The sequence below is a fragment of the Charadrius vociferus genome, unplaced genomic scaffold (genome assembly GCF_000708025.1).
Source record: "Charadrius vociferus isolate BGI_N301 unplaced genomic scaffold, ASM70802v2 scaffold610, whole genome shotgun sequence".
Taxonomy (NCBI): domain Eukaryota; kingdom Metazoa; phylum Chordata; class Aves; order Charadriiformes; family Charadriidae; genus Charadrius; species Charadrius vociferus.
The window spans coordinates 346,999-361,488 of NW_009646437.1; the positions used below are offsets into that span (position 1 = coordinate 346,999).

Consider the following 14,490-nt stretch of genomic DNA (forward strand, 5'->3'; position numbering starts at 1 on the left):
CTTCACCAAACACCAGCAGGTGAGCATTGCAGGACTTGGCTGGACAGAAGGCACACTGACTCCTTCCCAGTAGGCTCCACTTCATACATGGGCCCACCGACCTTATTGTTTACTACAGCCTCTACCCTTTTCCTAAGGAAGTCAGACCCACTCCTCTGCAGTTCCCAGGATCTTCTGGATGAGAGTTACAGTGGCACAGCAGGTTGTCTGTAACAAGAAGGTGCCCATCTCGGCCAGCTCTTTCTCACCTGAGTTCCTTCAGAACCTCCTCGGCAAGGTGACCACTCTGGGTGACTTCACATCTGACTCACATGCCAGCTCTAATGCCTCCTACACATCATCCTCAGACTGATCCGGCCCATCTGACCCACCTGCTGCAGAGAATGCACTCTGTCTGGCAATCTCCTCTGCTTTGGCAGTAAAATCTGACACACCAAAAACTCGTTGAACATTTCTGCCACAGCCCTATCAACTCAGAGGTTACCTTTTTCATCCCTGCCAACAAACAGCCCCACAAGTTTCCAAAGGTGGCTTTCTGCTTTGATTTAAAGAATTTGCCACAATCACTCCGAGCATCCTTTGCAAAGTGCTCTCTAAATTCTCTTTATTTAGCCATCAGCATCTTGTTTACACTTAAACTGCCATCATTTATAGGCTTTTCTGTTCTCCTCATTTGGAGAAACTTTCCTTTTTCTTTAAATATTGACCTTTTCTCTACGATCATCTCCTGAACTTAACTAAGGAGCCATGCAGAGCTTTTACTGAATGGATAATGCAGTACCACAACAAGCTCACATGATCCAAAGTGTGGCTTACTGTACTGTGAAATATTACTAAGAAAGCTATATGTCCCCTTTCCTCTCTGATAAACTTGCCCTGGTGTTATAAATCAGTGGTTTTTTTATTTTCAATAGATCTCCGATAAATTCTTCTCACCTCTTAAACTGTCTTACAAACTCTTTGCTGATGGTGAAGATTCATGAAAGCAGAAGAAACACATCTTAATTTTCAGATAGCAATCTGAATTCAAAGCAGCAGAAGCTTTATAAATCCAAATTTCACATGGAATGGATTTCCTTATCTTCATTTAACAAAGGCAGACAAAATAAAATGTTTGCAAAAAAAATGCCCAAATTTTCTGTGCAGTGATGTAATGTTGACAAATGTCCCACAGAATTTTTATAAAAAACCTCCTGTTATTCATGTAAATTAAGACTAAAATAGGCCTAATCTGACTTTTTGCACAAAAAGTTTAGAATTATCCTACTGGACAAAATATTGGGAACAGAATTTTGCTGTAAATGAACAGCAACCCTCATGTGGAAATGAAAAACCTTCCATTCAATTTTTGGGAAAGTCCGATTTCTTCAGAGCACTATATGAAATGCTAAATCATAGAATGAAATAACAGTTACCATTCTTGGCTTACTTGAATTTCTGCTCCTCTCATCAATATAAACAAAACTCTTCATGCTCAATGCTGTTCTTGTGCAAAAATGTCTCAACTTCTGGCTGAGATGCAGAATACACTAAATCTTTTCCTTTACAGTTACATCAATTGACATCTATTGTGGAGGAAACCATCCTTCTTTTGACTTCAATGCTGAGGAACAACACAGTACGCAAAACACCTATACAGAAACCTGCACAGGCTGCAGGTTTATCTTCAAATACTCAACCATCCTATACTAAAAAAACCCCCACGCTTTTAACAGTTCAAGTTAAACAAAGTAATAATGAGAGCAATTTGGTAAGAAATCATCAAGTATTAAGAAATACTTCAGTGAGCAGTGAACACACTGGCCTGAAAAGTGCATTAGGCAAACGTTCGTTTTTCTGGACAATAATGCGATGCATGCTTGCATTAATATTCAGCATCAACTGAAGTGACAAACTGACAATACTGCTTTGTCCTACATCTGAAAGCAATCAAACAGATCCAAGTCCTAGTTGACTAGTGAGTTTGCAGGTGTTAATATCAAAATAGACTAACCTTTAGCCCTTCTACTTCGCTTTCCAACTGTTTAGAGTACTGTTCACTCCTCTCTCGCAATTTCCTGTCTTTGGATGCCTCAGCAGCTGCGGCTTCAGCTTGGACTTCCAGCTACAAAAGTACATACGTTTTTAATAGATAGGATTCTTAAATTTTTTCTCAAAATCTGTCGATGGTTTTCAATATAAGAGATAAATCTTCAGCACTAAACTGGACATTTCAAATTCTCAGAAAACAAAATAGGTACTGTTTGAAACAACAATCAAAGAGTTAAAGATTTACAGATAACATAAAAAAATTACTTTGTCAGAAAACCTTACACAGAACTACTATTTCATAGATTCTAAACAGTCTTCTCACCACTTACTTCTTTTTTAAGTCTCTCTGTTCTGCGTAACTCTTGCCTTAAACTTTCTACTTTTTGCATCACCACTTCCATTTCTTCCTCCTTATCTCGGAGCTGGCGGGCAAGCTTTTGTTTTTGAGAGTGCAAGTCTGTCAGCCGCTCGTTCATCTCTGAGAACTCCTGCATTGCCAATTTCCGCTGGCTGTGTGCATCTTTCAGCTCTTTGGCTTGGGATTTTAATCTGTCACTAGACTCTGCCAGTTCCTACAGTTTAAAAAGAGAATGAAGTAATAAACCTAGAAAGCTGCAAGGCCACTTCTGTCTTTGGATGCGCATCTAACACCTTCTCCAGAGTGAACAGAAACTACATATTCATTGCTCTTCATGAATGCATCTATGATACAGATTGTATGCCTCTATAAATAAGGAAAGAGGTCAGGTTTTATGCTACTAAAGTTAGTAAAACTGCATAAATGTAAACCAAGTCAAAATTTACTCTATTATTACAGGTTAAACACAATGGCTTTCAAGCACTTGCATTAAAATACCTTGCTTTCTTAATTAAAAATGTCATTAGCATGGTTTTACAAGAACTACTTGAATGAATAAAAAGAACAGTACTTATCACAACTGCTAAATGACTAACAAAAGTTTTTGTGTTAATTGAATTAAAAGCTCTGCTCTGTGAAAATTTCTGCTTTAGAAGCTTTTGAAAACTGATCTGCAATGGTGAGTATGATTTCTATGCACTGTACTATAATATCAAATATTACAGGAAGTTTCAGGCAACAAAACCTGCAGTGATTAACAGCAATATATAATAACTCTTCTTTTAAAAGAACCCACATGAAATAACACTGCTAGTGCTGTGGTAACTCTACAGCGCAATACTTTCACAAAGCTTGCTGTGTCCTAGATCCGTGCTACTACACTACGAATGAGGGATCACAACAGTTTAGATGGTTCAATGATGTTCAGCCAAACCAGAGCAGAACAAAGAAGCAAGGAAAGGCAAATCTAAGGATGAAAAGAAGAGCGGCAGAAAGAATTCATTTTTGGCATTGATGACATCTATATAAATTTAGAAATATTTTCTAAGGTTGTTAAAACGACATCCTAATCACTACAAGTTGTTTTAGAAGAGAGATGGTCTTTCTTGGACAAACTGGCAGCTTTCAAGGTTTTAAGAGCCTTAAGGGTTAAAAGAAACAGTGTTACACACAGCTGGCACATCAACCTTGAGTGTGGACTCTAAAATACTCAATATAATCATGATGAGAAACAGGCTAATGTATTTCACACCTGATTACAGGTTGATTTAGCCATAATACAAAAAAGAGCCATTAAAGACAGTATGCTATAAATAAGAAAACAAGGAATCGGGGAGACAGAGACAAAGAAATAAACCCCAGTATTCTTTAACTGCAGTTACTTCAAATTACTTTTCAGGCTTTGTATTTGGGCAATTTTTCACATCTCTTTTCTGGAAACACAGCCTTAATACCTTAATATTCTTAACATTTTTTCCATGCTACAGTCTCGCCCATATTTCAGATTAAAATAGTTGTCTGGAATAGTTCTTCTCTACTCTGTCTTCTAATCGCTATCATTATCACCTAAATCTAAAGCTATAAACCCTTCTTTGCAGCCACCATGCAATTCGGATCATGGAGTTGTCTACTATCTGGAAGCAGTCACCTGGGACCACCCAGCAATCACACATACAATGCATTAAATAATGTCCTTGTCTTCGAAAAAGAGGCAGAAAGCAAAGTAGGTCACACTGCACATTTGTTGTCTGCTCATTAATTTTACACTTGAAAGTTATTTCAAGTAAAATGAACAAAAATAAAATAGTCTTTAGGGTTTAGAAGAGTTGCTGACAAAATCCTTTTACCTTATTAAGATCTTCCCTCTCTTGCTTCAGCGTTCTGACCTGTTTCTCAAAAGCCTTTATTTGCCTGGACGCATCATCCAACTCCCGTCTTGCAGTGCTGGCCTCCTCGAGTTGCTGTTCTAGCTGACCAGAATCTAGAAAAAGCAACAGACTTCTAAATATGTTAAGAAAGAAATCCTTATTCTAGAACAGCATAGTCTAGCTGCTTGAAGCCCCTTCAGTATTTGTTCTGGTTTCTATTTAATCACAAAATAACGAAATTCTTATCTGGTTTAAAATGGGGAGTAGGCTGTTTCAACTGCCATTATCTGATTTTAATGGAACAGAATAAAAGATCGCAGCTTGCTGCAAAACAACATTGAAAATGGTATCAACTTGTGTTTTCACATTATAATAATCATGCACTATACATAATTCTGCTAAGTATGCTTTAACGTGACATATGCATTTGACTTTTATGCACTGTGATATAATATATAATGCATCTTTTATTACACCGTAATTATAAACAGTCTCCCTCCTCCCTGCAAATTCCTCCAGAAAGAAACAGTAAAAGTAACGAGTCACTCAAGAGCTGGCAAGTGTTCTCCTGTTGATACACTTAAAATTAACTTCAGACAATTTTACTTATTTCTAGTGTGAAAACCACTTGTGTTTATGTGATCTGCTTTATTACTACTATAAATACAGAAAAACTGTTACAGTCAGTTTCTGGCCAACTGTCAGTTACACAATGACAGTACATTTCTACACCACAGCTAAATAATGTCATATACCTACGCTCAAATGCTGCAACATGAAAAACTGAAATCCATAAAATATGACAAGTGAAAATTTCTAGCTAGCGGGTGTTTTTTTCCCCTCCTAGTCCTTCGCTTAAAAACAAGAATTTAAAGCAAGATATATACGAAGGTAGGTTAATTCATTTTATAAGCAAATGAATACCGTTAGCTCACACCCAGACAAATATTCACTATTGTTTTAATTCACTGACTCTTGTTTAAAAATTTAAAAGAATGCATTTAAGTAAGAAATGTAGCTCAAAGCCAGAAATTATTAACTGCCTCTCTTATGTAGCCTACTCTGGAGTCACCAGCAAAAAGAAAGTTTATATATGGCTCTGCTGAGCCAAGATAAATCTCTCTTCTGTGCATGAACTACTTTGTTCCACAGCTCTGTTTTCTTCTTCCATCGCTGCCCTTTACATATTTGGCAAAATTAAAGATTCCTCAAAGTTTTCTCCTATGTAACTTAGCGAACAAAAATTATAACTTTGACCTCAAAAATTGAAAGCATATGCTAGCTTGTCACCTCCTGGAAAACTAGATATACGGGAAAAATGTTTTCTTCTAAGGTCCCCCTGGTGACATTCCAGAATTTGACACAATTTTGTGTTCATTTTTTATTACCTTTTTAAGCAGGTGTTTACTCTTATGGCTCCAGAAAAGGCATTAAAACAGGTTGAAGAATATAACCAAAAGCTAGTTGTGACTTATTTGTAGTAAATTGTAATTTTCAATCTATGCACCCTAGCTGTTGGTAACATTTTAGCTAATATATGCACTCACTCACTGTAGGATGTTATTACATTACATTTAATTGCCCAACAGATGAGCCCAAAGCATAAAGTTCAGCTGTGCACCTGAGCCTTCTTAAAATTCATCAGATCTAGATTTCAAAATTATATCTAAATTTCTAAGATATCTACTTAAACACCACCCAGAAAACCTGGAACTAGCTTCCCTAAATTTGGAAGCATTCAGACGTGACCATCATTTGGTTTGTGCCTGTATTCTGTCATCAATTTAGTTTTAAAATCTCTCTCTCAAAGAAAACCCCATAACCCTGAGGAGAAGGATCTGGGGGTCCTGGTAGACAGTAAATTATCCATGAGCCAACAATGTGCCCTTGTCGCCAAAAAGGCCAGTGGAATCCTGGGCTGCATAGGGAAGAGTGTGACCAGTAGGTCGAGGGAGGTCATTCTCCCCCTCTACTCGGCACTGGTGAGGCCACAACTGGAATACTGTGTCCAGTTTTGGGCTCCCCAGTTCAAGAGGGACAGGGAACTGCTGGAGAGAGTCCAGCGAAGGGCAACTAAGATGATTGAGGGATTGGAGCATCTCCCTTATGAGGAAAGGCTGAGAGAGCTGGGACTCTTCAGCCTGGAGAAGAGAAGGCTGAGGGGAGACCTTATTATTGCTTACAAGTAGCTAAAGGGTTGGATGAAGGAAGATGGAGCCACACTCTTTTAAGCGGTTCCCAGTGACAGGGTGAGGGGCAATGGGCGCAAGTTGGAACATAGGAAGTTCCGTTCAAATACACGGAAAAACTTCTTTACGGTTCGGGTGACAGAGCAGTGGCACAGGCTGCCCAGGGAGGTTGTGGAGTCTCCTTCTCTGGAGATTTTCAAGACCCGCCTGGATGCAGTCCTGAGTGATGTGCTCTGGGCAATCCTGCTTTAGCAGGGGAGTTGGACTAGATGATCTCTAGAAGTCCCTTCCAACTCTGAAAATTCTGTGATTCTGTGAAAATCAAGCAAAATACAATATTCTATTTTTCTGATTTTATCAGATTAACTTGTATTAGTTACAACTCAAGGCACAAATGAGTGTCTTCTAACTAATGGCTGTATTGTGCACCAGACAAGGCATTCAAGTATATATCCGGAAACTTATGTGGTGACTGGGGATGGATTAGACAACTACACCTTCCTCATTTGATCACATTATTCACTTCCAATGCAAAAACCAAAAGCACATATTGTATCTAGAAATAAACATACAAATATATACGTGGCGCGAAGCAGACAATTCTGAATGGATACTTAAGTGAAAACCTTCTCAATATTAACTGCTTTCACCAGACATTGACTTCTTTTAAATTTGACAAGGGATATCAGTTTTGTTGGGGAATGTTCCCACACCACTTTTGCTTTTCATTAACAAAGAGAGAGAGTAATGCCTTCAGCAATGAATTAAAATCTAAGTTGAAACTCCATAGTCAAGAATATAATTTAAAGCTGATCCTGATGCTTTTCTACAAAGAGCTGGTCCCCTTCAAAAGCTGTTCTTGTAGATGTTGCTTTTCAATGGTTCCAAAAAGCCAAAACCAGAGATGAAATTGCTGCAGAACAGAGATTTCTGATTGCGTTGTCTTTTTCCTCATTACAGCAGCAAGTGGAGGGACATTTGGCTGGAGAGAAACTTCACAAATCCTTTGTCCTGACATAGTGCCAACATGGCATCACTCAAACCAGAGTGATCCTCTCTGAGCTAGTTAAGCCATGTTCACATCCAAAAATAATGCTTATGGTACAATAAAAAACTGCTGCATCACACCAGAGCAGCTGTCCAACTGTATATCTGTAACAGACTTTTTCCAGACTACACAATTTTAACAGCATATAATCTATGTGTTGCAGTCTGCAGTTAATACAAAGCATGCTTCTGCTCCATAATGTAGCAGCAGAGTCTGAACGCATCAACTAAGATGTCTGGAAGTTAAGTTAAAGTTATTCTTTCTGTGGCTGTTGCTGCTGGCATTCCTGACACGTTCAGGAACTGAACAGTCTTTTTACAAATACAAAACAGAACAAATCTTCTTTGTAGTTTCCTCCAACCTTTCTTGCTGGGTGTTTTTTTTTCCCCTTCCCACAGGTAAGATATGGACATATAATAGAGATCCATCTACTGCTACTTGTGTCTGATTTTTCTCTCACATAAAATGCAGACACCCTCCTATTTGGATTGACAAGAAGAATCAGATTCGTCCTCCCTGTTTTTACAATTCTAGCCCTAATACCTAACAGTCTCTATCCATCTTGTTGATTTTTCTAAATAGAAAACATCTTTCTGTACTTCCCTTCTTTCTCTGTGAAGATGTCTCTGCTCTCAGAATCCTATTTTGAGGAAACCGTTATGGAGCAGGATAACAGAAGTCCTATGCTATGAATCACTTGAGAGAAAATTCCCTTTAACATACTTCAGAGCATCAAATCAAAAATACCAAATATTGGTATGAGTAGCTAGCTTTTAAAGTAGGCTAAAAAGCTGTTAGCTAAACAGACAGAAAATTGGTTCACTAACAGCTATATTCAACATGGTGGGGCAATAGAAGCTCTCCTTCTGGAATTTCTTAAAATGTTAATCGCCAGAATCTGGGAGACTAAGGTTGGAAAAAGATGGATTTGGATAGATCGGATTTCTTTGAATCTTTCTTTAAATGTCTCCAGTAGCCTCTAAAGACACACAATACTGGGCTACATAGATCTTTGCTTTTTGACTAGTTTGGCAGTTCTAAAGAAAGGTAGTATGACATTAATTAAAGAAATTCAGCTCTTTATCCGCACAGATTTCAAAAACACTTTTCAAACCTATAGTACTGAGACACTTGATAGTCAAATTTTTAGTTTTCATAAAATCTGCATGAACTCAGAAGCAAAGGAATTAAATGGAAAGGAAACAAATGTTCAGTTTTGTAAGAAATGATAGCTCTTTGACAGCAGAGCTGAGAGGTGGTTCTTCCCCTTCTCATCTCCCTTTCCTCATATGCTTCTATTGCCTACTTTGCATTAGTTTATTAGATCCAAAGTTGATTAAATTCTCTGTATCTAGATAGTTCTTTCTTCCTCCAATTGAGCGAGTCAAGAGTCTGGGGCATGCACAGAGAGAGGAGGGGCCACACAGCTGTGAGCAGAACCCGTTTTTTGGCAGTTTTGTTTGGTCAGTTCTGCTGGTCATGGAAGTGCAGCCTTATAGCCGATAGTGTCCTCTCTCCTGGAAAACACCCTTCTCTCCTCCCTCTCACTTGGAAAAACTCAATATCTCTGTAGTTTCATGCACACAGCCCACCTCTCAAGATAACCCAGACCTTTCTAAAAGTACTGCTCCAAGAAAATACTCAGAAAACCACATGTCCAGTCTGAACTAGCTTTTTAGTCCATATCCAGTTACAATGTACTATACAACAGCATGCTATAGACCTCTGTGATTTCAAAGAAAACATAAATATCACATCTCACAAGTTTGGCTCTTCCAAGGAAAATCGAACAGAAAATGAGAAAATGAAAAATATCAATTGATGCTCAAATCATAACAAATCATTCTTCCCTCAAATATTTTTAAGAATATTAAAACTGCTAGGCTAAAGTCTTCACCATTCATGTTTGCTCTCGTAAGCAAGAAACACCTGCCTTCCTTCCAGTTTACTACCCTATGTACCTGCATACCAGAGTGCAGAGATGTACAAAGCAAGGAATATTAAGATATGCTACAGTGACTATGACTTCTGAAAGGACTGCAGTGATTTTTGATACTGCCAAAAGTAATCAAACAAGTGCTGAATCCACTCATGCAGGAGACTTTGCAGGAGGAAGGCGGGGGGTGGGGGCAGAGGCAGTACTATGGAAATTGGTCACGGTTTCACAGATTCTCAGGTAGAGCCTGATCCACATCCATGTAAAATAGCAACATCAGAATTTCAAACTGGTGGAACTTTACCACTAATAATAATAGCAGGATTCACTGAAACCTTCCTTGTACCTTACAACTGGAATTATTGAAGTACTGAGTATTAAGTTGAATTTGTAGAAAATGTTGAGCTACCAATGAAGAGTGAAGGGTAAAATGAGAAGTAAAAGTAGACTGAAAGACTCTTTTAGAAAGCAAAGTAAAGCTAGCGTTACGCTAGGAGAAAAAAATCTCCCCAAAATATTGTTTCCCATTACAGTTTTCACATTAATATTTACAGCATACCTGTTACCTGTTTCTTCAACTTTTCAATTTCTTCTTTCAAACTTTTAATTTCTAAATCTTTGCTTGCTGTTATTGGGCCATCCACTGTTGAATACTGCAGAGCCTGGACTGTCTGGGTGGACTCTAGAAAAAGATTGAAGAGACAGGGACAAATCAGATGGCAGACATGTGACGAGGTCAAAAAGATATTACTGATAAATTAAGACATGCCAAAAGACCCTCCACTGAGGATTCTACAATTAATAATTTCCAACTACTAAGTGCCAATTTTTCAGCAATTGTCAGCTAGTCAAACAAAGTTTTTAGAGATTTTTAAGAATGAAATCTTTATGGCATAGTAACCAAGGCATGGTGTGAACAGTTAGCATGTTGTAAGAAGTTGCATATGTGGGATATTTCAGGCCTAAAGAGTAACAGAAGTTTAATTTGTCTACGGGAATAATGAAGAGAATTCTTTTCTGCTAGAAGGCATTCCAGGAGGTATATTTGTTTTTTTTCCACAGTATAAACCATAGCTTACAAAACTGCAAGCTAATTTAAGTCAAAAAAAGTGATCAAATGTGGTTTTTTTTTAACGACTATACCTTGCAGTTTTCTACTAAGTTCAAGCTTTTCCTGTTCTAGACGTCTTATTCTCCTCTCATAAGCTTCTGTTGCTAAACTATCCTCCAAAGTTCTTTGAATGCTGGCATCAATATCCATGGAGGGCGGTCCAGCTGTCAGTCTTAGACAGCTGCGGTCTGAAAGCACACTGGGGGGAAAAAAATTAAACAGTATTGGATTTTACAACAGGCTGTGTTTAAAACAATTTACAAAAAATATAACAACCAATAAATAGTTGTTTAATTGTTAATTACTATGTAATTTATTATAGTGTCAAATAACACTTTGTTAGTACGTGCTCATTAAAAACTGAATTAACTTTTACCTAGCATGACTGATCTCCTCAATGCGTTTTTTTGTATCATAAAAGTGAATTAACTCCTGTTCAAAAATGACCATTATGGACAGCCTATGTTAGTCAGATAGCAAAAAGCAATAATCTAGATAGTTAGGAAGATTACAATAATACTTTATTTGAAAACAATTAATCAAGTTTCCCAAATGCTTTAAAGACATCAATCACAACAAATGGTGTGAAATCATCTCATGACAACAAAGGCACGGACATATCAGAAATGCTGTGGCCCTGATTCTGTGGATTCTCATATATGCATACTACTGCTCAGGCAAACAATCCTTTTGAAGTCTGTAGGACATGGCATATAACCAGCATTAAGCACACGTGTTTCCAGAAACACAGGCTTGTTTTTTCAATCATTCTTTATTTATTTTCATAAATTATCAAGAAGCATACATGGACTTCCTTGTTACTGTTTAATCTAGCAGTAGAGATGAACACAACAAATACCACATCAATGCCACATAACAACAAAAGTAATTTTTTTTTTTAAATTTCCATTCAGACTTCAAGAGTGTCAAAGGACTAGAAACAAAACCATTATCAAAATCTAATAAGTTAAGTTCTCTCTGGGTCCACACATCTGGTTTTAACTTTGTAATACACAGTTAACTTTACACATTGTCTGAAAGCCACCTTTTTCAACAAAACTCCTCTGAACACAGGTGCTGACCTTTTAATTCACGTAAATTTTACCTGCAGAGGACTCATTCTTTTGGACAGACAGCATTTTAGATTGTGGCCTCAAGAGACAGAAACTTACGATATTATTTAACTATCCTACAGACAATTTTGGAACCCTTAACTTACCAGCTACTTGTGTATGTGAAACCCACAAATGGTAAATGATGGCCAGAAAATGCAGTGTGTGACGGTGGAGGCATTGTTTCCTAGAAAAATAATAGGACAGTTGAGTAAGTAATATCCTACAGGACTTAAAGATTTGAGAGTTTAACCATATAAGAAGTGTTAGTGAAAATATCATGTTAACTATATACACAGTTATCCTTATCTGTCACCTAAATCTATTTATAATAGCATACAATACACAAAACCACAGCATGCTGGCATAAGAACGCTTTTTTAATTAAACAGGCTATCATTGGAGGAAAGCAGAATATTACACTTTTAAAAGCCAATTTCTTCATTATTTTTTTCCAAGATGCTCTTAGCACAAAGAAGATCACCCTTTATTGAGTATCACAGAATCACAGAATGGTTTAGGTTGGAAGGGACCTTGAAGATCATCGAGTTCCAACTCCCCTGCCATGGGCAGGGACACATCCCACTAGACCAGGCTGCTCAAAGCCTCGTCCAGCCTGGCCTTGAACACTTCCAGGGATGGGGCATCCACAGCTTCCCTGGGCAACCTGTTCCAGCGCTTCACCACCCTCATTGTGAAAAATTTCTTCCTGTTATCTAATCTAAATCTATGCTCTTCCAGTTTCAAGCCATTCCCCCTCATTCTATCACTACATGTCCTTGTAAAAAGTCCTTCCCCAGCCTTCTTGTAGGCCTCCTTCAGATACTGGAAAGCTGCTATAAGGTCTCCCCAGAGCCTTCTCTTCTCCAGGCTCAACAACCCCAACTCTCTCAGCCTCTCCTCACAGGAGAGGTGCCCCAACCCTCGGATCATCTTCGTGGCCCTCCTCTGGACCTGCTCCAACATGTCCATCTCCTTCTTATGTTGGGGGCTTCAGAGCTGGATGCAGTGTTCCAGGTGGGGTCTCATGAGAGCGGAGCAGAGGGGCAGAATCACCTCCCTCGACCTGCTGGCCACACTGCTTTTGATGCAGCCCAGGATACAGTTGGCCTTCTGGGCTGTGAGTACACACTGCCGGCTCATGTTAAGCTTCTCATCCACCAACACCCCCAAGTCCTTCTCCTCAGGGTTGCTCTCAATCCATTCTCCACTCAGCCTATATTTGTGCATGGGATTGCCCCAACTCACGCACAAGGCCTTGCACTTGGCTTTGTTGAATTTCATGAGGCTTGCACAAGCCCACGTCTCCAGCCCGTCCACGTGCCTCTGGAAGGCCTCCCTCCCTTCCAGCGTGTTGACCACTCCACACAGCTTGGCGTCATTGGCAAACTTGCTGAGAGTGCACTCCATCCCAACATCCATGTCACCAACAAAGATGTTAAACAGCATCAGTCCCAGTACCGACTCCTGAGGAACACCACTTGTCACTGCTCGTCACTTGGACATGGAGCCATTGACCACAACTCTTTGACTGCAACCGTCCAGCTGGTTCCTTACCCACTGAGTGGTCCATCCATCAAATCCATGTCTCTCCAATGTAGAGACAAGGATGTTGTGCGGAACAGTATCAAATGGTTTGCACAAGTCCAGGTAGATGACATTTGTTGCTCTCCCCTTATCCACCAATGCTGCAATGCTGTCATAGAAGGCCACCCAATTTGTCAGGCATGATTTGCCCTTGGTGAAGCTATGCTGGCCATCACCAATCACCTCCTTATTTTCCATGTGCCTTAGCAGCGTTTCCAGAAAGATCTGCTCCATGATCTTGCTGGGCACAGAGGTGAGACTGACCGGCCTGTAGTTCCCCAGGTCTTCTTTTTTACCCTTTTTAAAAATGGGGGTTATTCCCTCCTATATCCATCTATGCTATTTAGTCAGCAGGGCTTCCTGCCTGTAGATTTACCAACCCCACTTCTGAGCAAGCTATCTCTATTTGGAGAGAACAACAGTCAGACATTTACTAGAAAGAAGTAATACAACAGGGTTTTGAAATCCCAATAGTGCTTTGACCATTTCTTCCTTCATTGCTCCTTTTTCCTGCCAGATAAAGAACTACAAAACAAGATAAATCTTTGAGCTTCTCCTCAGGCTAAAATAACCCTGTTGCTGTATTATTCAAACCCTTGTAAGATCTAATACTCTTAACCATCCTGTTAAAAGTTTCCTGTTTAAGCCCAAGATGCAAGGTTTACATTGCTACGCTAGAGATAGCCTTAACGGTCATCAAAAGAAACTCCTAAGAGGCGCTGAAAGGTTCTAAATTTTAAGAAAAGGTAACATACTGATTCTGTTCAACAAAAACAACAACAATTACATGGTTAGATTACATTAAGTACACCGAGTCTACATTGTTGGTCATTTTGGAAACTAAGGACAAGACCAAATAACAAAGCCTTAACTTTCCATTAGTTGATAATAAAAATATTATTACATACTATTGTTAGAAAAAGTAAAATTTTTTTATTTCTCCTTTATATTTTATTTTCATATTTCATAGACTTCAGTTTCAAAACCATCGTGGCTTTTCAACATAGCATTTTATCTTCAGCACTGGGCATTCCTCATTTGGTGTATGCCATTCAAAGCTTGCAAAGTATTTGAAAGGGAAAAAAGAAGTCTCATGGGCTTATCTGTGGAGCAGACTTCTGCAATAGTAATGCAAGTATATGAACTTTCCTCACAAGATGTGTATGAAAGACAGCAGGGAAAACACTTCCAAGTTACATGTAAGAATTTGAGGGGAAGCAATATTAAACACAACGTCCACTAGTTGAAGC

At 38.8% G+C, this 14,490-nt stretch overlaps 1 protein-coding gene across 4 annotated transcripts in view; it reads right to left on the reverse strand.

Moving 5' to 3' along the window:
* CDC42BPA (CDC42 binding protein kinase alpha (DMPK-like)) overlaps positions 1–14,490 on the reverse strand; it is a 188,274-nt gene that overhangs the window by 63,082 nt on the left and 110,702 nt on the right. For all 4 annotated transcript variants that reach the window (XM_009881824.1, XM_009881817.1, XM_009881810.1 and 1 more), the window contains exons 9-14: positions 11,761–11,840; positions 10,574–10,740; positions 9,990–10,112; positions 4,237–4,370; positions 2,361–2,603; positions 1,994–2,104 (exon numbers count right to left, since the gene is read on the reverse strand). In XM_009881824.1, coding sequence (XP_009880126.1) covers positions 1,994–2,104; positions 2,361–2,603; positions 4,237–4,370; positions 9,990–10,112; positions 10,574–10,740; positions 11,761–11,840 — 858 coding nt within the window. The remainder of the gene's footprint in view (positions 1–1,993; positions 2,105–2,360; positions 2,604–4,236; positions 4,371–9,989; positions 10,113–10,573; positions 10,741–11,760; positions 11,841–14,490) is intronic.